This window comes from Motacilla alba, chromosome 12 (assembly GCF_015832195.1).
Source record: "Motacilla alba alba isolate MOTALB_02 chromosome 12, Motacilla_alba_V1.0_pri, whole genome shotgun sequence".
NCBI lineage: Eukaryota > Metazoa > Chordata > Aves > Passeriformes > Motacillidae > Motacilla > Motacilla alba.
In genome coordinates, this window is record NC_052027.1 from 18,122,550 (window position 1) to 18,148,538 (window position 25,989).

Here is a 25,989-nt window from a genome sequence, read left to right on the forward strand (position 1 = left end):
TTTTTATGTGCAAACACAGGTTGCAAAGTTCATAATAATAATAATAATTTTTTTTCACCTCTGAATGCACTAACAGGGTATTTGAGTTGTTGCCACCTGGTGCAGTAAAGAAAAATGTGAAGTTATATTTTTTTCTCTCAGATGTCAAGAGATTTGTAGATCCACAGTTTGCCTCTATGAAGAGTCAAGAAATTGCCCACTGCAATTGAATTCTGCTGTGGTTCTACTGGAGTTGTAGTGAATAAATGCTTGCTTTCAAGTCTAATTATTTGTTCTCTTCTGGGAAAAAAACCAAACCAAAACAAAACAAACTTTTTTTGACAGTTTGGCCTCAGTTTTCTTTAGAAATAAGCTCAGAATCAGAACAGCTTTTAATGCATATCTGCCTGAAAACCATCACTGTTAGATTCTGAGGTAGTTATTACTTGAGGTTGGGATTTGACTTAAGGCCTTGCAGCAGGAAGACCTAAAATCAGTTTGATAATCTCAGAAAGGAAGGATTTCTTGTTTGTTTGTTTGTTTTTTCTCTACTGCTTGGAAAATATACCAACTTTTGGAGAAAGGGAAAGTCAAACAGGGAGAGGGACAAGAATCCAAACTGCTTCATTCAGCTGTGAAAATTTCACATAGCCTTTGATCAAATTTTTTGGCTTCTAAATTTTGTTATCCATGGTTATTACATAACCACCAAGAACTAATACTAATATCAGAATTTTTTTTCACTTTACTTGCCCCAGGTTTCCCAGATTTATTGTGAGACCTTAGACATTAAATTAAAACTGGTATTGGAACACCTCCACAGTTTTATTGCTGAGAAGAAAGCAAATACAGAGGGGAAAAAATATCTGTCTTGTGGTCAATATTTAGTGACCAGAAAAGAAAATAGGACACTAAAACCAATCAATTATGTCCATATTTACATTATTTACAGTCTGTGGCAAGGCCTTTCTTCAGGGAGCTCTTCAGTGAGAGAGAATTCTTTTCCTTTAGCAGCAATGCTTCTCTTCTGTCTCAGCCTTTTCTCGGCTGCTCTGACTCATTCTAATTCAGCAAAAAACAAATTTGTTATTCTTATTTTTTTTTCAATCCACGTGCTGAACCTGCTGTTCTGGTGAGCCATGAAAGGCAATCAAGATTTCCAAGTTTGGGTGTCAAAGCAGGCACTTCTGAAAGGAATTTAAGAAGTTTCCAGCAAGTCAATGTGAGATGCTTGGAGGGACAGTTTTCTAACAGCTCCCATCTCTTCTGAAACCCAAGACTTTCTAAAGTATTTCATATCCCATTCCCAGAATTACTGATCACTTATTAAAACTGTGATCATTTTTCTGGGAATAATATTTAGTTCTTTAATTCTATTGAGTCTGTGTCCTGAACAGGGTGGGTGTTGGCAGATACAGAAACTAAATGAATAATAAAAAAAAGCCATGTAAACACCTTAAGGAAAGAATTAGAGGAAAGTCTCATCAGCTTGGCTGAGGTGCTGCAAGAGAGGAACATTCTGTCACACACAATTCCTACCCAGTAGACTTATTTTTATGAAAATTGGTTAAAAAATCCTGTATCACCATCACTTTCATCAGATCCCAGAGTTTGCAGTAGTTTCTCTTTGTAAAGTGCTGGCATTGTAGTTTGAAAGCTGGGAGGCTGAAGGACTTTCAGTAAGTAACTGATGAGCATTTCCCCTTTCTTTTTCTCTCCTGTTTTGTCTTTGCTCGTGCCACACCATTAATTCTTCAGGTTTGCCTCTTTTTTTTCAGCCCCCCTTTAAAAAGGTTTTGTAGTAGTGTAGAAACTGGGTTTGGTTTGGTTATTTTGTTCTTTTTTTCAATCTGTCTGTAAAACATTATAATAAATCTGGCATGTGGATTGCGAAGCTCAAGGAGACGCTCAGCAAACTCAGAGGTTTGCTTTCACCCTGAAAATATCCAGAACCTTTCCATGTGTCTTCTCTGCATCCATTCCAGTTTTCCAAAGCTCTCCTCACCAATTTTCTGGCAGCTGTCTTGGTTCTCTCTTCATTTTTCATACATCTGAGCTTCACAGTTGTGGTTGCTCGCTGCTCAAATGAAGACAAAAAGGAAAATTGCAGCAGTTTTGTGCTAAGTGGGTTTAAAAATTTGCTTTGCAGGAGATTTGCTTTAAGCATTCAGTGTGTTCCAGGTAATGTCTTGTTTAAATTGCCATGATTTGCTCCTGGTTTTATGCAAGGAATCAGAACAAAGAGAAAATGACTGCCCAACAGGGTAACCCTGAAATGGATTTAAAATAATTGTCCAGCTACAGTATCTGCAATTTTTAAAGATTATTCTCCTGTATTAGTTACTTCCAAGGACCACTTGGGTGAGCAAACAGAACAAGAAGAGGGGTTAAGTCAATCAGAATTTTTTGGTGGTAAGGACACAGAGTGAGAGACAGCCCTATGATAAATCCAACAACCAGATCCACACCTTTCAGAAAACTCAGTTTTGATAAATGCCAGAAAAGCATTCCAGCTGCTGGAACAAAGGGAAGCTGAATCCATGAACCAAGGGAGTGTGAGAAAGATTGATCAGCATGAGATACAATGAAGTTTCACCTCCCATTACCATACAAATACCCAAACTCTAATTGCAGAGCTATCAATCTGTTTAAGTTTTCTTTACATAATTAAGTTGAAATATTTCCATCTTGTTTTATTTTCAATTTCTTTTATTGATAAGACTTTTCCCAGCCTTGAACCTGCTCCACACTGTGGCTTAGTGGTGCGAGTCATGCTAATTGTTTACACAGTAAATTAAATATTTTTGGGACTAAAATGGAGTTGTCCAAGTGCAAAGTGCTGCTAGGAACAGGCTTAGCTCACCTTTATAGACCTTACTAAAATATAATTACTCTTCTGTAATTAGCTGATTGTTATACTGTTGCTCTTGAATGAGGCTTATGTTTTCAGTACTTTTTTATGATTTTAGGTCATTGCAACCATCCCAACAAGTAGGCTAAAGTTTTTAAAGGAGGCAGGGAGGCTCACTGAGAAGGAGGAGGTCCCTGAGGAAGAGCTCAATGAAGATGTTGAAGAAATAGATCACGCAGAGAGAGAACTCCGACGTGGACAAATCCTCTGGTTCCGAGGGCTCAACAGAATCCAAACCCAGGTATGCCAAAAATGAATGCCCACAAGGTCTAGAAACACCCAAAGAAATGATTAATGTGAGATCAAGGCAAGATAACGTTAAGAGGAAAGCCACGGAGTGTTTGTGTGTGGAGGATGGCACTGGTTAATTGCTCTCGAAGGAAAAACATGAAAAACAAAAGAGGAGAACTAAGCAAAGAGGGGTGTGTGCAGCAGAAGAGATAAACTGAAAAGATATAAAGTGATAAAGTGCAAAACCAGGGATCTCTGATTTGGAAATACTGTGACTGGATGTTCTTTTTCTCCTAGAGTGATGACAGCTCATAAAATTGTGCTGCTTGGCCAACGTCAGCTCGCAGAATGTTATGAAAGCTTTCTAAAATGTATTGCTTGATTTGCTCAAGAAAAAAAAATACATTGTTGCTGCCATTGCTGCACTAACAGAATAATTGAAATTGAGTCTGAAGTATGATGTACAATTTGATTAAAAAAGTAAATCTGTTCAGTTCTGGCACTGCCACACATTGATCACGATTAAAAGGGATTGATTTTATTTCCCATTAGGTAATGAAAAATGTGGTTCTGGATTTTAGTAGGAATTAAGCAGCCATTAAATATTGAGGTGTAAGAGTTGGCTATTAGGAATGATTCCTGAGAAACATCTCTCCCCACCTTTTGCCAAACACAAAAATCCACGGCATTTTTTAATATACCAGACCTTTGCACTGAATCATGGTGCTAAATATAGCGCAGGTTAAGGAGCTGTGAAATTTGTCCTGGAGTGCTGAAGAAAATCATGTGAAGTATTTTGCCTTTTCCATTGCAGTGAAGTGTTTCATTACACTCAGGTGTGCTCTGCTTGATCTTTCTAAGATCAAGTATTTCTGCCAGCTTGCAGCAGAGAACAGCTATTGCCACATCAGATGTGCGTGTTTTACATGAGCCTGACAAGAAAAAGAGGTGAATAATTAAGAAAATGATCTTTTTTTTTTCTTGAAAGAATCTTCTAAAGAACATTTTTGTCTCAGAAGATTTGGGTTTTTTGTCTTCATCCGAGATAAACAGCACATTCTGCTTTTTCACATCTACAAATTGATACTTTTTTTTTTGGGAGGGGGGAAGATGCAGCCATGAATTTAGAAAAAAATGATGGAAAGAAGCCAAATTAGGGCAGTGAGGTCTCTTGGCTGCATCTGCAGAGCATAAAATGTAGAGAGATTAAAAGCTGGGGGAATTCCCAGGGTTCTGTGGTAAGTGATTAAATATGGATCTTCAGCTCTGAGCTTGCGTGTCCTGACTCCATTGAGTCAAGAGCACTCATCACTAGAGAAAATTCAAATTTCAGTAGTAGTGACAAAAAGTGCCCAGGTACTGGTGATCTTCAGGGAAAGATGACCTCTAAATGTGCATTCTTTTCTCTCTGGTGGCTGTAGGAGGAGTGTTGCCTGTTGGCACTTCTGTCAGGATGTCTTTCTGGTTGGGGTGAGTGTAAACAGCTTCGAACAACACAAAGCAAATTACATCCTTCCAGTTCTCTTTCTAGTCTGAGAGATAGCTTTTAGTTCTGAATCTTTTTGTCCACCTAATTCACAGAGAAATTATTCTTTTCCACTACTTAAACCCAAATGAACATTAATTATGTCTCTTTGCTAACATCCATCTTGGTTTCCTTTCTGCTCTTAGTTGTAGAAGCACCTCTAGTAGGATGTCTCCCTCCTCTCTGCCAAGAGACCTCTGTGATTTTTCTTCTCATTTTATTTACTCAACGACTTTGATTTTTTTTTTTTGCATCCATTTCACGTCTGTGGAATAAAAAAAAACAAAAAAGAAAAAGAGAAAATGGGCCAACAGATTCCAAGGCAGTGCCCAGGTGTGCAGTGGAGAGCAATGGACTTAGGTCAAATTTGATCTTTGCTGGAGGGTCCTGAGCTGTGTGGGGCCCATCCAGGTGGATTCATTCCCCTATAACACATTTCTCAGGAAGCCAGCAAAAAAAAGAGCTCCTGGAAAAGACTGGGATGTCTTTAGCATCCCTGGGAGGATTTGCAGGAATCCTCTGCTGTCTACTGCACTCCTAGAGATGTGGAAGAAGAAGGGAGAGCATCCCCTCATTTTATATCTCTGAGGATGGCAGACTAGGATGAAAGTCTGGGCTCAGGACCAGATTGGTCATTCAATCCTAACACCAGCTTCCACGCTTGTGCTGTAAATTGGATTATTTGTCCTTGTTTTGTCTTCAGTCACTCTTGGACAGGTGGCCCCAGCTCCCAGCAAAGCCTTCACTGCTGAAACAAAGAACCTACCACAGGCTGGGTGTTGTTTTCAGACAACCAACACTTCTTCCTTAGAGTCCTCCCTTTTAAACCCATCCAAACTGACAATGCAGTCAGTCAAAGAGACTTTGACTTGCAGCAGTGTTAAAGAGATTTTTCATCTACATCTTCTCTCAGAGGCTTCAACCCAAGGCACCAGAGGAAGGATTTCCACTAGGAATTTTCTGTTTCTGTGAAGACATGCATAAATTTACCTGAAAGAAAGGTGTATGAAAAATGCACAAAACTAGGCCAGAGACTGGCTATTGACTTCTGATGCTCTTTTTGGCCTCCTTTAGTTCATTTACATGTTTTCTTGTCTGATAAATATACAATAGGGAATCTCTGGATGGATGCGCGCTGCCCTTCTCGGAATGGAAGAGCTTCCTTCCTGGAAAGCTCTCTCAGATGGTCGCTGAGTGGTGAAACTTCACAAATGGCTTATCTCAGAGATGCAAGTTTGAGAAGGATCTTCAAGGGGTCAGAAATTGCATAGAGACAGGACTTTCCAACAGTTTTCTGCAATTTTTCCCATGTTTTTGTTGCCGTTCTCAGAAATTTCTCATTCTGAAGGAAGACAAGAGTGATCACACCCTTTTGGCAGGTCTAACAGCCTTTGTGAAGTTCACCAAGTTCACCTTCAGGCCAGACTTCTTAATCTGAGTAAAAAAACGGACAAAAAGCCATGCATCTCACCTCTTTTGATTGTGTATTGAAAGATTCTCCAGTTCCCTCACATCTGAGAATGGAAATGTTCTGAAGTGAGGAGATTCAAAAACTTCTTATGTTTGTCAGAATTTTACACCCCCAGCCTGATTCTTTCCTCTATTGCTTCATTCATCCTGAAATTCAGTTTATCTGCCCCAGGTGGGAAACAACTGCCTGGAATGTTCTGAGAATAAAAGGAAAAGCTGAAAAAAAAAATACAGGTGACAGGGTAACTGCTGCTTAAAGATTGTTCCTCTTCAAAAAACCACAAAGGCTAAAATGCTAAAAAATGCTAAAAAAGCCACACAGAGGTGCTGGACTGCATTATTCACCCTTCATTTTTCATGTAGAAAACATGAAAACATTTCTTTTGAACCAATTCAAACCTTCCAGCAGTGAAAGTCACTCCTGGCAAGAGGTTCTGAATTTGGATAAAAAGCCAGCACCTCATTTTATGGTTTTCATGTAGCTTTTAATATAGAAAACATTGTGGAAGCCCCGTGTAAGTGGAATAAAAACTGGTTTATTTTTTACAGAAAGGTGGATTTTCTTTTTTTACTTTTTTTACTTTTTTTTTTTTTACTTTTTAAATTAATATCCTTCTTGGAGAATAGGGGAATGATATCTGGGTCCTACTAACCTAAATGACAACAGAAATGCTTCTGAAAATCTGTTCTGGGTTAAAAATCAGGAAGAAGTATCTGTTCTGCCGGGACTATTCTGCTACTATCAGTTTTTTTTTAATTGCTAATCACTGATACTTTTATTTGCTGTGCACACCTAAACAATTGGATCTTCTAGAGCATAGAACATAGAGAAAAATGAGACAGGTGATAAAAATGTCAACCTTATGGATAAGCTTCAAATGTAGGACAGTATTTTTTCTCTACCTGAGGGCCCATAATCAAAAGATGATTGCATCCTGTATTGTGTTGGAAATTTTTTAAACTTATGAATATTTGTTTCCTTTCTTCTCTTTAGCAGCTTGAAGTGTTCTAAATAAATGCATTCCTTTGTCATGAAAAGGTTCCATCTTAATTCAAAATGCACTATTTATTTCCATGAGCTCTTTTCTTCTTTGTTATTTTCTGCTTGGAGAAGATAAACTTTTGGGCCAAGTTCTCCTCTTCTTTCTTGGCTTCAGGCAGAGCACAGCCCTGTATGTTCAGCTTTTAGGATTCTGGGAAGGTTGTCATCCTCCCACCAGGAATTACATCCATGAACAGCTGGAGTTCATTTCTTCAGGAGAAAAGCAAATTACATGGCTGTAATTCTTCTTCTCTGAAGAAACCATTAAATACAGATCTTCCCTCATCTTTTCACTCTTGCACCAAAGGCTTTCAGTTTGCCAGGAAGGCTTTTGCACATCTCAGGGTTTATCACAGAAATACTTATTTCATGCCCTCAGTGAGAGTCTTTAGAGTCTTTTTTGAGTGGTCTCTCTTGAAGAGTGCTCTGTCACCTGGGTTAGACCCTGAGAACCCAAGATCTGTATTTAATTCTACTTTTGTAGAGCATTCCAGGTGAGTATTTAATGTGCCACGTCACCAGTGGTTTGAGCCATGTGGTGTTTCCCTGAGCCTGAGCTGACGATCCCCTCGTGCCCTGCCCCACGTGCAAACTCACCTCACATTTTATTTGCTGGGATTTACCTTTGACTCACTGTGAGATTTGCACTGGTCATGTAATTCTGCTGCCAAAAACAAAGCTCTCCAATGTTGTGGGGACTGCTGAACACTGCCCAGCCCTGGGTGTGCGCAGAGAAATGGTACCAGGGCTCAGACAGAACAAACTTGGGCTTTGTGGAGGAAAATTCGCTGTAATAATTGCACAACAGTAACTTGGAATCCCTTTTCCAGCTGGCTGTGGTTGATTATTCCCATAAAAACATGCAGGAAAATAAACAATGATGGCCAAAGACAAGATTAAGGAAGGAAAAACATCCATATTATTAAAGATTCAGCCCTCCAAACTGGTTTATTCCTAAGTCTGACCACCGCAGAAAATCATAAATTATTTCTAGTGCTTCCCACTTGGAAAATTTAGGACGGTTTTCACCAAGATTTGTGCTGTTTAAATTGATAAAAATACCACCAATTTACCTCTTTCTAGGCTGGGAATCTCCAGAAATGTGGGTTGCATGGTCTGGGAACAGTGGGCTACTTCAAACAAGTAGTTGGTTGAATTCCTCCCATGGCTATTCCGCTGCTTTGTCTGTTGTGGTTGCACTGATGCAACACAGAGGAGATTTTGGGGTGTAGGGATTTGTGGGATTTACTCCTGCCAATCCCTGGCTTCTGCTCTGTACCCAGAGCCTGCTTTTTATGGGTTTATACTGGTGCCAAAGGATGCCTTGAAATACTCAGCTCCGTTTTTAACTCATCCTCTGTGGTGGGGAGTAAAAGGAAGGTGCTCAGGATGGGTCTGTCAAACAGGGCAAATGAAAATAAGTAGAAAATTGTCATGTTATTTGCTGCAATAGTCAATCCAGTTCCACATCATTTTCTGGGTGCTTTTAAGTGCTCTGTATAAAGATAAAATACTAATACTTTTAAATCTCCAATTACAAAACCTCAACATTCTTTATGGCTCTGCTAAATTTTTACAAATTTTTATTACAGGAAAAAGTCAGCTAAAATAGTGGAAGAATTATTTTATCAAACTAGTGTACTGATAGCCCTGGGTTTGTAGATAAAATAGAGTCATATATTGAGTTTTAAAGTTTTTCTGTTTTGGTTGAGTGTCATCCCCAACCCCATCCCCCAAATTCCAATTGAGTGACTGAATTTTTCTCCCCCTGGAGAGACATAAGAGCATAATTTGAATCTCAGTAGGAAAAAAAAGAGTGGAGATTAGTAACATCAAGTCTTCCAGCTGATTTTATTTACCTCTAAATAAAATGGTTTAAACTTTAAAAAAACCTGGTGTTTCAAATCTTCTACTTGTTTAAAGTGATGCAGCTCCACTGCCTCCTACAGAGCTGCCTCATTTTATCCAGACAGAAAATTTGAATCATTTCTCAAAACGCTGAAAAGGGGCACCGTGGTTCCAACTGGAGTAGAAGCGCGCGCACGGTCGATTTGTTGTTTTTCATGATTATTCCTGTCAGTTATGCAACTGTATCCATACTTTAAGCAACTTGTCTCGTTCTTTCCTCCGTTACAGATCGAAGTAGTCAATACTTTCAAGAGTGGCACTTCCTTTCAGGGGGCTCTCAGGAGACAGTCCTCCGTCACAAGCCAGACCCAGGATGTAACCAATATTTCTAGCCCTAGTCACGTATCGTTATCCAATGCTCTTTCCTCTCCTACCAGCACCTCTGCTGCTGCGGCTGGGCGTGAGTGTGAATTCTTACTGCACCCGACCCTCAGAGATGCCAACTTAGCCAGAGTCGCCTCAGACTCAGCTCCTCTGCCCCTCCCCAGCTCTGCTCCCACTTCAACCAGCTCCAAACCCCGTGACATGATTACTTTGTGTACAGTAGATGCTCCCCAGGAGCTGCCCTCTCTTTGTCTCTTTGCTAACTCACAGTGAGGGCAGGAATTTAGGGTCATTTTTTATTGTGAGGAGATTTTCATTTTATTTGAGGGCTCCCTGTCAGGTTTTCTTTTTCTTTTTTTTCAGGTTTGTATTGCTTCTAAAATACAGACTTTTAATGATTCTAGAGCTTTTCAGATATCAGACCATTCCACCAGGAAGACTCTCTGTAACTAGTCCAGGGAGGAAATCTAGTTTATGATGCCAGGCTTAAACTCTACATGAAACATGAAAGACTTCTTTAAGTTTATTCTCTCTATATTAGACATATTTTAGATATATTAGATATATAGATAGAGTTTTAGATATATTATCTCTGTCCTATTTAGCTTTAGATTTCATCTCTCTATCTTACTTAGATTTAGATGTATTATCTCTGTCTTATTTAGATGTAGATTTTTTATCTCTAAATTCACTGGCAGGAAAGCATTGAAGCAGGAGGGACCTAGACAAGTTAAAGGACAGTGTTGAACAACAAGATTGGTCTGGTAACAGATTTTTTAGCAGAAAGAGATTTCTGAATCCTAATATCCTGACACAGTTTGGTTTAAGATGCAAAATATCTACTGAAGAAGTACTGAAGCGAATGAAAAATCTTTGAGGCAGCTGATAAGGAAAGGCTTCAGTAACAGAAAAATTCCAGTTGCTCAGAAAGATCTAACTCTCTTTCTAGATTTTTATTTATTCAGGACTGTGAGCAGCTATTTTATTACAGCATTAAAAGAATATTTAAATGTGTAGAACTCAGTTTACAAGCCTGTCACACACTTCAGAAGATAATTGGGTATATTCCTTAAACAAGTTTTAGTAGTTGGCCAAACAGAGAAGAAACTGCTCTCATCTGCCTGGCCAGCAGAGAAAGGGAAGGCAGACAGAGAAAAGGCAGACGAGAGAAGGGGGTAAAATTCCAGAACTCCTGCAGGAAAAAGGAAGCTTGACCTTTCCATCCTGTTTGAGTGCAAGCCCCCTCAGTGTTTGCACACCAAACATTCAGACATGACTTTTATAGCAGCATTTAAAATCTTATCAAACAATCACCAAATAGCCTCAGAAGTATTTGTCCATCAGACAGATCTCTGAAGGGTATTTTTGCTTTTTTCATGTCTGGTTGATTGGTTGGTTGATTTTTAAAGTGTCTTCAAGCAAGAGGAGAGTGCAGCACCAGAAGTTTTGCTGGATTTAAAGGAGAGACTTCATTTTTGCTAAAGCTTTTTAGGTTTCAGCTTTGGCAGTTGCTTCTTCTATATTTTTCTATATTTTCCTATTTTTGTCTTGTGAAGTTTAGCCTGAGAAGTTTCACCCCAACAGCCCCAATGATTCTAGAGCAGGATCAGGATCAGGGGAAGTGAAGCCATGGAGATTCCTGAACTCAGGTTCCCTCATTTCCACACTGAGCAGGGCACAAAACCCCAGAATCCCAAAGCAGTTTTTCATCCAGGGAATGATTGCCTGGGATAGAATTTCTCCATTTGAGCAGGAAACTGGGAGCAGCTCATTGTGCTGTGCTAAATGTTTCCCTAACATGCTGTAGCCAGCACTCTGGGAGGAAAGATCTAATAAAATTTAAATAGACAATTTATCTTCCCTCTCTACTCTCCACTGCAGCAAAGCTAGAATTGGATGTTACTGTGTCTGAACAAGGGCCTCACTCGTTTATGGGCTGAAGTTAATTAATAGGAGAAAGCAGAATCTGCTCCAGCCTTTGTCACCTTTCATTTGGAGAGATAAACCAGGTGTCCAGAGCTCCTCGTGGTTATAGCCGCGTTTCTTCACTAAAATAAAAGCCGGATTGATTTGTTAAACTTCCCAGAGATAAGGATCTCTATGGCAGAGGGCAATTAGAGATTGGGATTTTAAAGTGCTTATTCTGGACTGTTGGTGTTTTATTACCACAACAAATTGTCTGCTGGTATTAAATCAGAAATTACAACACTTAGGGAAAGTTTTGATTTATTCATACAAAGACACAAATTTATGAATGGCAGTGAAAAAACCCCATCAAGTAAAACCCCCATCTTTTTTTTTTTGGTTTGTTTTTGGTTTTTTTTTTTGTTTTTTTTTTTTTTTTTTTTTTTAATGGGGTATTTACAGTGGGTTGCTCATAGTCAAGAACCTGAAAAACCTTTCCTAATCCAAATTTCATAGAAATGGGGGATGGTTTTGTGAATTGGAATTTTTGGAGGAAATCCCAATTGCAAAATGCTCACCTAGGGCTGCTCTCCAGCTCTGTGCTTAAAATGTATGTGGGCACACAGGACTGGCTGCTTTCCTCTGAGCTGCTCAGAACAGCTCAAACCCCATTTTCTTCTTCTTATGAGGTAGAAGGGAATAATGGGAAAATTGTACTTCTGATTTTGCAGCCTTTCCCAGTCTTCAGGACTGTTAAAAATATATGTAAATATATTATGGGGAGTATCAAGGGAAAACCTTGAGAGTACAGGAAGGAAACAAGGTCTAGTTCTTGAAACTTGCTCAGGATGTTGCAACAATTGGGATATTTTAGGTGGCATTTTGGGTGTCCAAAGTGGAGAGGGTCTGATATCAATAAATACTTAATTTAAAAAAATAGGAATCACGTGACGCTCTATTGATATGTCAGTTTAATTTAACAGAGCATTTATGAAGCTCTTTACTAATTGTGTTACTAATCTTTAATATAGAGTTCATTGTGACACCTTACCAATCTGTGAGATGTCTCCTGCAGGTTTATAGCAACATTTTGGATTTTTTTTTTTAAATTGAATGTTTTTCTAGTATTTTTGGGCAAATTCGTGTTTGATTCAAAGCTTAGTGCTTGCTTAAAGAGAAATGTGCCTGTGGAATGCATCCAGCCCTAGAGTGCTTGGTGAAACAGGTCAGCAAGTTATTACCTGTAATTAGCAGCTATTTATAAATATGGCCCATTCAGAGTTGTAGAATCCCTTAATTAAAAGCAGTTTGTACAAGGGAATATTTAATACAATACTAAAGTTTCCCTAGTGAGCCACCAGGGTGTTATTTGTAATAACAAAGTACAAATTTCTGGATGTCACAATTAATGGATGACAGTGAAGTCTGTGAGTCTCTTGTCTCTTTTGAAAGACATTGCAGCTTTAATTAGAGCCAAAATTCCTGCAAATTAAAACCTGGCATTTTGTTTATTCTGATAAAATTATGAAATTCATTTAAATGCACACTAAATATGTGCACCTGTTTAATATGCAAACCTTTAAGCTACTGAAAATGAAAATATGGGGAAGTTAAGCAAGGTGGTCTCAGATCTTCTCAGACACAGGTTTACACCCAAACTTCCATCATTTGAAAGCTCTGCTACTGCAGAGTTAAGGGTGGGTTCAGGTACAACCTTTGGTGGATTTGTGTTTTATATGCATTTCTTTACATGTTTTATGTGGGGGGAGGGTGAAATCCCAGAATCTTGGGGCAGTGGAGCATCTTTTTTTTTTCCCTTTTGAAGCTCAGAATTAGTAACACCAAAAATTATATTGTGCCTAAAATTGAGTATGTGATTAAAGCTTTTACCACTAGATTTTTTTAGTTGGGTAGAGGGTGAGAATATCTAACTGTACACAAAGTAAACAAGTCTTTATCCTACTCTGTGTATTCCTGGTTCTCAGATGTTCATGTTAGCAATAGGTAACCCCTGCAAAAGAACACAGTTGCAGATTTTCCAAGAAAGACACACATTTAACATTCATTTGTACTTGCTCTTCCTCTCATTCTCATATGGAGCTCATACTCTTCCCAAGTGCAATCAGTCAGGAACTGCAGGTCCCTGAAACAAATCTCTCCTTTCTTTCAGAAAAGGTTCTAATTTTTAAGTTTAGGGAGCACTGGGGAAACAACAAACCACCCAAACCAACCCGCAGCAAAAGAGACCTCCCAGAGTTCCTTTTTCTGATGAGAACTGTCTTGCCAGAGGTTTTTAGAAGTGAATATTTAAAGCAATCACTTGAAACTTTTTACTATGTGAACCCCAGCAGCAGTGGCCTCAAATGGCCCGCTTGTATGGTGAGACAGGAGAAAACACAGACTCAGTCTCCAAATTTTATAGCAGCAGTTAAAACCTCACCAATCAACCACAAAATGCTCTCAGAGGTATTTGTATACAAATCTCTGAAGGTTTTTTTGGCTTATTTTTCTGTCTGTTGATTTATTTTTCTGTCTGTTGATTGGTTGGTTGGTTTTTAAGAAGTGTCTTCCTGCAAGAGCAGAGCACAGCACCCTTAAGGCTGGATTTGTGCTCTGCCTCACTTGGAGGGGCCACAGCCTCCAGAACTGGGGCTTCACCTGCTTGGCTGAAAGAGAACCTTTCCCATTCCCTTTTAATCAAAGAACGGTTCTGAGGTGTGCCAGGAACGTGTCCTGTGTAGAACATTTGCTGGGGGTGGCACAGGGGCAGGAACTGTCATGGACAGGTGGAGGTGTCACCCAGGGCTTTGCCGTGGACTGGCACGAGGCCACGAGCATCTGCAAATTGTGTCACACCCACGTGAGGCACTCAGCAAGCGCAACTCCAGTGCCTCTCACAGCCCATTTCCCAAGAGATCATCTTAAAGAGTCCGTTTAACTGTTTGCAAGCTGTTGTTTATGAAGAGCTTTTATATTTCTTACATATTTAATTTTATATGAAGGAAATAATTCAGAATCCAGAGCTAAAACTAGAGGTAAAGTCTTGTTTGGATGGAATTTTTTCATGAAGAAAAATGGGAACTAATTTCTTTTAAAGAAATCATCTATTTTAATAAATGTTGAGGCAAAGATTGCTGCTCAGTATTGATCAACATTCAGATCACAGACCAAGCCCAGTGGGCAATTTCTGTACAGGAAGGTTTAACCATCACAAGAGGAAATGGAACAAGCAGAACTCCAATCAAACCCACAGCTAAAATTATGTTTCTAAAAGTTGCACCATTGAACCAGGGATTGGAGATCCATACTAAAGCCTAGGACTTCCCACTGGCTGTCACCAAGGTTTGACAAAACCCTCCTGGGATATGCAAAAACTCAAAATCAACTCCTGGATATCCTCCCTGAAGCATAATTAAGCAGATTTAGAGCATAAATATAAACCCAAGCCCTCAAGTGGAGATGTGCCATGACAGGAAGGGTTAAATCCTAAAGCACAAACAGGTTCTTTTAAGGCTTGTGTGATTTATTTAAATCTGATACAAAAATGTCCAACTCCATAATTTTGCAGCGATCCTGCTGTGGAAAGTGGAAGCCCTGCACAGGGCTCTGCTGTTTTGCTCTAGAATACAGTAGAATTCAGCCCTTTTGTGGAATGAGAACCTGGCCTGTGTGGGTGCTCTGCTTTCCTTGCTGCCTGTGGTTTGAATTTTGAGCAGCACTTGCAGGATTTGCTGCATCTTTATGTGGGAAGAGAGTAGCACAGATAATGTCATGCATCTGTTTCACTTGTTAAAGTAGAAAACTAGAATTTCTAAGTTTTATATCTATTTGAATTTGCTCAACTTCTGCATCCTCGTCCCCAGAAAATATGAGGCACAACGTTTACGGGTGACCCCAATTTAAGCAACATCTCCTGTGGAGACCTAATCTGATTTTACTCACGTAAAGCTGGGAGGATTCAAAAAGAAATCCCAATATACTGAAGATGTTTTCTATTTCAAAGCTTTCCACGTGCAATAGTCCTTGACCAAACTCCTTTACCTTTGTACAGTTTAGTCTTGGCCTAGAATAGACTCAGTTACACCTAAGAGTTGGCATCTCTTTGCAAAATTGACCTCTTGTTTACAATTTTATACTAATCACCTTACTGACCTTTCAGTATTGAATTTATTTGCTGTTGCAGTGCCCTACTCTCTACTGTCTGAATATTAAATGTGTTTGTTTTCCCAGAGGGCTAGAGAACATTGGACAAAAGGGTTCAGCAGGAGAGAGTGAAATAAAAAGAGGTTGTGAGTCTTTAACCTTGAGCCTGAAATGAATGTGAACCAAACTCCAGATACTTGGCTTAGATGAAGCCAGGTAAACATTCGAGTATAAGCCCACACACTACCAACCAGAACACAGCTGTTGGTGCTTACCAGGCTTTGGAGATTTTGCCTAGATGGTTGTACTTAGGACTGACATTCTGAATATCACCTTTTTCTTCTGATGGGAAAAAAAATTTGTAGTATCTAAAATTCTATTTCTTTTTGGTTTTGTTTTTCTTTTTCTTTTTTTTTCTTGCCTGATGCAGTATAATAAATCTGACTTTCAAGGTGGGATGAAGCTGAAGAGTTTTTTTCTGTTACAGCTCCAGAGAAGAAAGAAGTGGAAACTTATAGCAATGTCAAAAATGTCCTGAAGTGTTGTCCCCGCAGTCTTTTGTTAAAAGCAGTTCATTTTTTTCTGTTGTCTCCATTACTGTGAGAAAAGGGAGCTGTATCTCACTGTTTGTCTTCCCTTGGCATTGTCAGTCTCATAAAGAAACACCATTACATGAACTCTACATAGTTCATACTAAACCAACACTTCCCAGGTTCTATCCATCATGGATGTCCCTGCTTTCCCATGCTTTTACAGCCATAACAACATCCCAAGTTCATCTGCTTTATTTTATCTTCAAAAAAAAAAACCTGGCTGGGCTTTGTTTCAGCAGAGCCCCCAAACATTTTTACACCAGATATTGCCTCAAATCTTGAATTTAAGCATGTATTAAAAAACTTGTTGCTGTTGGGCCATGTAACTCTGGGTAAATAATATTTTTAAATCTGGGAGTTGGATCAGCTATAATAGGTAGATTAAATATTGTAGTATGACAGTAGAGAAACTAAAATGCCACCTTTATATGCAACAAACCCTCTGCCTTTGTTTCCACTAAGTTTTGTCCCTGAAAGCAATAATTTGATCCACTGAGGGACAGGCTTTGAAGGAGGTTTTGAATTTTATTGCAATGCAGAAATTCTGTCACTGAATGATGTGTGACATTTAAAAAAAAAAGTTTTCTTCTGTATGCCAAGCTCAGTATGCAAAATTTTAAGTTGAGGAGGGAGTTTCTTCTAAAGTGAAAAATCAATGGAAAAATAATATACCTCTCTGTAGAGAGACTTTAAGTGAAGTTATGGGTTTCTACAGCTCCCTTGTGAAGAAAACTCTTTAGAAATCTAATTTGATTTATTGTCAGGTCAAGGGACGTGCCCAGTTTGGCCCTTCCATCACCATTGCCTTCAGAAGGTGAATTACCTTAGTGTCAGCAGAGCTGAAGCAGTTCTCAGCTAATATTTCCAGTACAAACCAATGTGAACAAGCAGAAACATCTAGAAACATCTAGAAACATCTCAATGTTCTTGCAAGACCCAAACAGTCCAAGCCAAAAATTTTGCCACACATCTTCACCCAAAGTGAGAGGCTGCAGTTCTATCTTCAGACCATGTAGCCAGAAGTCATTATTGCTCCCCTGCAATGGCTCATTAATTAAGCAATTCCAGAGCCACCGCAGAGCCCCAAATCCAGGGCATGGCAGGCACGTTTGCAGAGCTGCCTGTCAGACACAGCTGGAATCTGCAGTTTTCCCTGGATTGACTAGGGGCTTGGAATTAAATCCAAAAGAGGTGCTCAATGTTGGTATTTAAGCAATACACATGCTTTCCCTAGTGTGGGACATGGACCTCACAAACTGACATCAGTTCCTGCCCTGCTAAATCTTGCCGACTTAAACACAGTTTGTGTGATGAAGAAAAGCTTTCCTTTCTTTGGATTCTGCTGGATCTGTTCAGGATAATATCAAATCCTTTTATTTAAGTAAAAGTTTACCTTCACCATAAAGAATGCAGCTGGCAAATAGAACCTAAGTCTATGCCATAAGAAGTGGCTGTTCCCAAGATAATAGAATTATCTTGTTAATTGATAAGCTGCAGCATCCGGCTGCAGCTGAAGAGGTGACTGGTATGTGTGTTTAGAAAGCAGAAATAATGGGGAGGTTTGCAGAAATGTCACCTCATCAGCCCATACTATAAAGTACCCACGGTACAAAAAGTTTCCTGATTGAAAACAGGGCAATATGGGAATGTGGTTTTAAGGCTGCCTCAACAGTCAAACAATTTTCCCTCATTTAGACTAATTACTCTGCACTTTAAAAGACAAGCTAGGAGGGCATAGAGAGTGATTTGTCACCTTTTCTGGCTTTAGCAATGCAGATGAATCCCTTACCCCACTCTGTTGGCTCTACAGAGCCCTCACACAGCTCAGATTCAGCTCTCATAAACCCCTGGTTTTTAATGCCAGGAGCTCTCTCAGGTACACTGTGTGATTGCAGTGGGTGAAACCGATTTGAAATTTATTTGTTGATTTTTTTTTTTGTGCAAGACAATCTTCCCTCTTGCACCTCTGCCAACCTAAAATGTTCTCCCAAGGTCTGGCTTTCCAATCCTCTTACCTGGAGCATATACAGCCACATGAACTACTTTTTGTACTGTGCCCTGCTGTTACCAAATGTACCTGTGGAGGGAAGGGAAAGTGTTTGGGCTGACCCAATGATCTGAACATGGCAGGACTTCAGCTGTTAAGATTTTTTAAAAGATGACGAATATCCAAATTTAGAGAGCATAAACAAGGACCGAGATCAAAAAAGAGAAAAACCAAAATCAAACCAAGTCAGCCTCCTCCTCAAATGTGCTGAAATTCTGTACAGCTTGGCCAGCTCCAAGCACGGGATCAGCTGGACCCCCCAGCTGGGACCCTGTGGCCCTGTGCCATTACTGAAGTGCAGTCTGCCAAGGAAAAGAGGAATTAAAGCTTTCCAAAGCAGTGGTGTACCAGGCCAACCAACAATGTGCAGCATATTTACATGTAAAAAGATCCACATGCCAACCACCAAACCATTTCAAATGTGTGTGGAGAAGCTTTCACAGTACCTGCTTGCACCTTTTCTGCCTCTGCCTGTGTTTTATTCTCCCCCTGAGAAATGCTCAAGGTTTGCTCATGGACTACGTGGAAGTAGAGGGATAGAACTCATACTTAGTCATGAAACATTTGCCAACAGATCACGTTTTGCCATTCTGTTTTTTCCTCTCTGCCCCTCCACCCCCTTCCAAAAAGTTCTGTTTTTTTCAGCAGTAACCCAGCACAACCCTTCACTTCTTTTGAGAACTGGTAGGTCCCTGGGACTAGAGAGCATCCCTCCCTTTGCCCACCCACAGAGGACATAGAGTCCCTGCTCCTTGCTCTGTTCCTCCCATTTCCTACTGGGAAAATGGTGGGCACCATCCCTGAGAATCGCTGGGCTGAGTCTTGAGTTGATTTTCACCTCTGTTCTTACTGCCAGGTGGTTTCTGGCATTAGGTGGCCCCTGGCACAGGTCACTGACCTGCTTTAAAGACTGCATATATGGCATAAATCGTGTGGCTTTCAGCATTTAACTGCACGACTGAGACACCAAATCCAAACAGCTCGCTGTTAACAATGGGACTCAATTCAACCCAACAACCAATCCATCATTTTATTACATGTTCTTCTATTTATTAACAAGCTCAATGGCTAGAACAGTGGGTCTATACTCGAGTGTTTACCTCACATCTGCATGAAGGACAAATAAAAGTTGGTTCAACGATACTATGTTCACATTATCCAGGCTTCCAAGTGTAGTTGTTGTGTGCAAGTTATCTCTGTTCATGTGGTAACTGTGATTTTTTTTTTCCCCCTGTGGTAGCATGATTGCGCTTAGTACTTTGTCTGCTTGGCTTTTTGTGCTCTTGGCTGCATCCATTTAGATTTTGCTTTAAAACACTGATATTCTAGTTTTTACACTTGGCTCCTGTGTGTGTCTCATACGTACCCATCCAACCGTGTCCGTGTTCTGTGCTTTTCTGTTTGTGAAGTGTGATATGTTATGTGTAATGGTTTTTTTAACAACAATACAAAAGAGACTTTTTAATTTTAAAAAGCCTTTCTACTTACTCACTGCAAAAAAAACAAACAAACAAAAAAAAACTATCAACATGCATGGTTTGACATTTGCATTACAATTAACATGGCTTGTCTTTTACTAGGGATGTACCACACGAGTGGACCTTGGCTTTCTTTAACCACTCCTCCCCATCAGTTCTTTGATGGCTTTAAACCTTGGTTTATTTTAATATTGCAGTTGGTACAGACATTCAAAATGCACATAACTGAGCCACTCGTTTATGCATATAACATCCAGAGACTTTGGACTCCAGCTGCCTGCACTGCCCTAACCATGTGCTACATTTTTCACCAAGTGTTCTCTGCCCCGCTGTGCCCTGGGGAGGTGCCCTCTGACAGCCCTTTCCTTTTCTCCCCCCAGATCCGCGTCGTGAAGGCATTCCGTAGCTCTCTCTATGAAGGTTTAGAAAAACCAGAATCTAGAACCTCTATTCACAACTTTATGACTCATCCTGAATTTAGGATAGAAGATTCCCAGCCCCACATCCCACTCATTGATGACACAGACCTAGAAGAAGACCCTGCTCTCAAGAAAAACTCGAGTCCACCGTCCTCGCTGAACAAGAACAACAGTGCTATCGACAGTGGAATCAATCTTACAACTGATACAAGTAAATCAGCTACCTCTTCTAGTCCAGGAAGCCCAATACATAGCCTGGAGACATCACTTTAGCTGAAAAGGTCACTGCAAAAAGGAAAAAAAAAAGAAATATAAAAAGTTAAAGTAAAATAAAATAAGAAACCCCACAGCAACCGAGATATATAAATATATATATTAAAAACATTGCTGGCTGAAAAGCTGTTTGAACTCTTATTCACTCTGAGACAAGTGAATGAATTGTTGATCACAATGGTTTTGGGGAAAGAATGAATGGCTGATTTACATACCCCCCGTTCCCTTTCAGAAAAACAAAAACAAAAAAAAATCCTCCTGCATGAATGTACTGTACACTGCTGGCCCTTCTTTCTCTCTTTTTGTTTGTTTTTATTTCCTTTTGTTTTTTTGGGTTTTTTTGTTGTTTTTTTCCTCCTTAAGCAGGAACTGCAGAGGACTTCTTTCTGAGGCTATTTATCCAATTCACTGGTCTGTGAGTTTTTGAAATGCTTGTGTGGCATGGACTCAATTGTATAGATTAATTTAAATAACTTTTTTGAAGTTGCAAAGCTTAACTTGCACAGTAGATTTGCACCAGTTGGACAGAGGAACTTAAACATTTATGAGACTATATATAGAGATATATACATATAAGTATATAGATAATTAATTATATATATGTATATATCTATCTATATATATATAGTTATATATATATAAAGTTTCTTTGTTGGCATGTTGCCTTGTTTCTGCTCAAATTGCTCTGACTATTTTAACTTATTTATGTCCTAAAAAAGAATGTAATTTGTTTACAAACCTGTAGATAATATCCTTAACTATTTGTAGGGTTAAGAAAGCACTTCCTGCCGAAGTAGTATAAAAATGGCTCAGCTCAGCTCATTGAAAATGTCTGTACTCTCGCACCCTGGATATTTTATTACAACCGTGCTCTGATTTCTGCCTGATTTCCTTTTTGGGGTTTTTTTTTTTGGTCCTTTTTTTTTTGTTAATAATGTAGATACTGCTAGTAAATAACAAAAGAAGCCAAAATATAACACATTGGATGTAGCATTGTGATCCTATATACAGGGAGGTAAACCAGGCTTCCTTTGTTTCAAATAAAAATCAAAATGATCAGGTTCTCTCCTTTTTTTTTTTCCTTCCTTCCCTCTGATAATCTGCTTGAACTCGTTTTGGTGCAACATACAATAATGGAGGCTATTTCATTCTTCAGACATACAGCAATGGCTTTGGAAACTATTTTTAGAGAGACATTAAATGAGTTTATAATTTAAAATAAGTTACACTTGGTTTGTCTATATGGAGATAAAAGAAATGTTAAAATCTTGTGATATTCTGTGTTAATCCTTTTCAATTAGTACTTTAGGCATTTATTTCCTTATTATTTGCAAAGTATGGGCTGTTGGCATTTTGGATGAAAATCACTGTAGGTTGTTGCTTTGATTTTTTTTTCAAGAAAAATATAATTTCTGCACTATTAGGACTGAACGAATCTTTATTAATTGTGTATTGAGATGTGCTTTGTGTGATTTTCCTTTGATCAAGCTTGTGTTACTGCAGTAACACAGTAATACATTATTTTACCTTCAGCTTTCTCACAAGAAAGCTGCTTGGAAAACCTGCAGTATGGAAGGCTAAAAACATTTTTCAAGATGGTAACAGCCCTAGAAACATAAAAATTATGAGCTTATACAATTGCTATGTCAACCACTTGAATGCTAAGCACTTTGTGGATCACAGATTTTTCATAAATAATTTTTGTATTTAATATAAAGTTTGCTTGGAGACTTTTCAGCATATGATTTTTTCCATAACTGTACAGTGCAAAAGACATTTGGAATTACACAATCGATCATGCCAGGCGTGTTGGAACAAAACACCCTCCAACCATCTCGATCTGTTGAGTTGTTAAGGTGTTTTTCTGGTTGTCCTAAAGTTGGCTCCATACAGTGGTGCATCTCTGCAGTCACAGCAGCTTAACCAAGCCAGAACTCTCCAAACCAAGCGTAGACTCATGGCCAAACTGCAGACTGACCCCCGGTGTTTTCAGGGTGCATCAGGACTCTCAGCCAGGTAAAGCTCTGAGCAGCTTCCCTTGCCCGCTGCCGGACTCTGGGCCGGGAGCTCTGCTGGCTGGGCTCACCCTCAGCCCCGAGGGGCAGGCAGGGTGCCCGGGGGAGCAGTGGCACCCAGCAGGAGCCCCAGCTGTGGCAGCTGGCCCAGCAGCCAGGGATGGGCGCCCAGGCAGGAAGGTGCTCTGTAACCGGGGGCTCCCCTGTTCTCCACGGATTGGCTCCCTGGGGCCGGTGGGCGTCTCTGGCCGGAAGACAAAAGTGGTATCTATTTACAGGGAAGCCTCTAGCTTTGGACTCGAACATCTACAGAAGCTATTAATACTGGAACAGTTTCTTTTCAGCATCTTAACACACTGACTGTTTGCCTTTTTGTTTTCCGACACTCTTCATATTTTTTCTCGGTTCCAATTTTTTTTTTTAATTATTTTTGAATTTTTTCCTGTAGGAGTACCCCTCCCTAAGGTACCATTCGCAGACTTGAAAACTGTTAAGAAAACGAACACTGCATTCTGTGTATATATAGTAAAACATATATAAACTGAGATGCATAGAAAACTTGGGCTTTTGTGAGCAGAGACTGTGCTTTATGTATATGATAAATGATAGACTTTTTTTTTTTTTTAAAGCAGAATAGCTATGACCTTTCAACTACAAGTCGTGCATCACAATTCCTTTCTTTTATTGCTTGACCTCTCTGTGATGGGAACAATGGATCAAAAACCAAAATGATCAGTTTGTTAAAATTCCCTGCAATATATAAATGCTCGCTCTCTACGTACTGTACTTAGCAGCATGAGATTTGTGGACAACAATACAGTGGTACATTGGCAATCCATCCCACTAGGGGTTATTAATATATGTTCATTCATCTGTTTTTATGAATTTTTTTATCTAGACAATAATTGTAAATAAAGAACTTACTCTGTCTGTTCATTTAATACTATGCAAAAGGTTATGCTTTCTATTGTTATTCTTATTCCTACAGTGTGATGCTGGAATGTTTGTGGTTTCAAAAAAAAAACAAACAAAAAAGACAAAAGTAAGTAAAATATGTGATGTAAATTATTTTATAGTTTGAAACAAAATGATAAAGATTTACTCTTGCTGCTTTCTGTCTAATAGATCTCTCTTGGCAGGAGCACAAGTGGAAAATTTAAAGAAATAAATTCACAAAGCAGCATGAACAATAATGGTCTGAATGTACCAGCTTTCTTTATTCTCACCTGAAATCCCGAGACGCAGCTCTGGATTCCCGCTGGGATGTTTGGATGTGCAGGTGGATGCAAATCTGGACTGGCAGTGAGGACCCTGCTCCCCAGGCAGAGTTTGCTTTCCTTGCCCAGGGACTGAGCAGCCTCCAGGGCTTTCATTCCTGCCTGCCTGGGCTGGGAAACCTGGAGGTGGGGATGCTCCTGGGAGTGCTGCAGGGAAATGGCTGCAGTGAGTGCTCAGGAATTCAAACCATGACGTGAATTTGCTTAGGGAGCAACCAGCTTAATCTTGGCCCTAGGAACAACAGCTCTCGAAGGCTTTTCCTGTCGTTGATGACAGCTCACACTGATTTTTTTCAGCTCTTTCTCCCTCTGTCAGAGTGAGAAAAATGAACTTTGAATTTTTAGAATTGGGGAGTGCATCAGGACTCTCAGCCAGGAGAATTAGAACTGGGAAGTTCAGTCCAGGACTCCTCCTGCCACTGAAGACCTAAGGAAAAAGCAGGGAATTCTCATTCCAGTGCTCAGGCCCTGAGCCCAAAGTTCCTTCCCTTTTTCTTCCAGCTTAGATTGATGCAGTTGTGCTCATAAAATATTGTAGCTTTAGGAGTTAGCTGAGCAGGACAGGTATGAGGTGAGTGGCTGTCAGGTAATCTCATTTGTAAAGGTAAAACGCTTCAGATTACAGATTTTCCTGTCCTCTCACCTAGATTTCAAACTTTTTATTCACCAGTTCTCTATCAGAAGTTATACTTGATAGAGGCCAAAATGAAATAGTGCTACACTGTGAGGAAAGTTACCAACAAGTAAAATTGTCCTCAGCACAGTGAATTCAACAAAACCCCTGGAGAAAACAATTCTTTAGATGGCAGATTGCTAATGCAGCTTTACAGCTACTTTGGAATAAACTGTTTTCTGCTTTGATTTTGGGAGCTCAGGGTAGGTAATAATCAGGAAATATTTTCACTTTCAGTCCCTGTCCCTTGTTTCCCTCCTCCTTACACACATAGGTTTATTTGCAGCCTTAGTCCGAGTGCTTTGGGCAGGACTCTCCATCTCTGCAGAGAAGCACCTGTGAGGAGGTGCTGCTAACAAAGAGCTCTGGCCTTGTTCAGTGTGTTTTGGGCACTCTGGGAATGCTGCAGCCCCAGAGACCTGCTTTAGGAGCTTCACCTTTGCAGGAGAGTTTGTGAAATATGGGATGGATGTGAGTTGTAGGTGCAAATTGGGAAGAGAAGCAGGGATGAAATTCCTCACAAGGCTAAATTCCTGCTCTGTGCAGCAAACTGAGGCTTCAGAAAGGCACATATTTGAAGCTGCTCATCCATGAGGGAGGACCAGGGCTGATACTCTGATTCAAAATAGCAGTGCTGGAAGTTTTTAGCTGTTTTATGCCAAGACCACGAGGGTAAACATTGTGACCTCTGTAAGAAAAGCAGGTGGTGATTTGCTGAGGTGCTGTACTGATACGGAAGGGGGGAAATGGTGCATAAATGACAGACAAAGGAGAGGCAGAAAGGGGAAATGAGGGAGAAGGAGAAAGAAAATGCAGGTGCATCTATAATTGCTATATACCGAAATGAAATGAAGTTACAATTGCTCGTTATTGGCTTGATCTGGCACTGAGTTCCAACCCAAGAGTATTCCCTGTCTGAAGGCCTTTCCAAAGAAGTCCCAAAGCAGCTGGGAGTAGGTGACCTCCAGCAATCCTGTGCCCCTGGGTGTCTGCTGCTGTCCCAGGCCAGCAGGAGGGCTGGCACCACCTGTGCTGCTGCTTCCTCCCTGGGGCACGGGTGGAGCACCAGGGCCCAACTCTTCCCCCTTCCTCCTGGTATTCCAGCACTTTTACAGTGGCTTTTGAGGAACCACTAAAGGTAAGCACTGGAGATTTGCCATTTGTGTTTGTATTCCTGCAGCTGTGTGAGAATGGAACATAATAATAATAATAATAATAATAATAATAATAATAATAATAATAATAATAATAATAATAATAATAATGTATTCCTGGCTCAGATCCAGACAAGGGCCCATGTGTGCATTGCCCTGGGCTATGAACTACAAATCCATATTTCTGATTTTATGAAATCCTTGTAGGGAATGCCCGGGTTTGATCACCAGCACACTGCTCTAGGAGGTACTGGGAAAAACAGGGAAGTGTCTGATTCTGTTTTTCTATTTACTAGCAGGTTTTAACAGGCACATGATGATCTAACCTGATGGGAACTGAAGAGAAGTATGATTAAACAACTCATTTATTAAACAGGGCAGACTGCTGACAAACACAAACCCAAGGAAATATTTACAACATTTTCTCCCAAATGTTCAAACAAACTGATTTGCTGTCTATCTGGGAGCCCACGTTTGCCTGCTAATAAGTGAAGTGTTAAATTCCAAGTAAGGGAATGTACTTCATTCCTTCCTCTGATGGATTTGGTTGATTTTCCAGCAAATTACAAAGCACCTCCCTCTACCCCTTGTGTGTGGGCATTTAAGAATCTCTAGGAGTTGA

At 39.9% G+C, this 25,989-nt stretch overlaps 1 protein-coding gene across 7 annotated transcripts in view; it reads left to right on the top strand.

Annotated features, from left to right (window-relative positions):
* ATP2B2 (ATPase plasma membrane Ca2+ transporting 2) overlaps window positions 1–23,456 on the top strand; it is a 397,274-nt gene extending 373,818 nt beyond the window's left edge. For 4 of the 7 annotated variants that reach the window (XM_038149261.1, XM_038149262.1, XM_038149264.1 and 1 more), the window contains 2 exons: window positions 2,949–3,131; window positions 19,937–20,248. In XM_038149261.1, coding sequence (XP_038005189.1) covers window positions 2,949–3,131; window positions 19,937–20,248 — 495 coding nt within the window. Of the gene's footprint in view, window positions 1–2,948; window positions 3,132–9,294; window positions 9,467–15,525; window positions 15,585–19,936 lie in introns of all 7 variants that reach the window. The other 3 variants (XR_005258393.1, XM_038149267.1, XM_038149263.1) reach the window with 3 other exon arrangements.
* The last annotated feature ends 2,533 nt before the right edge of the window (window positions 23,457–25,989 follow it).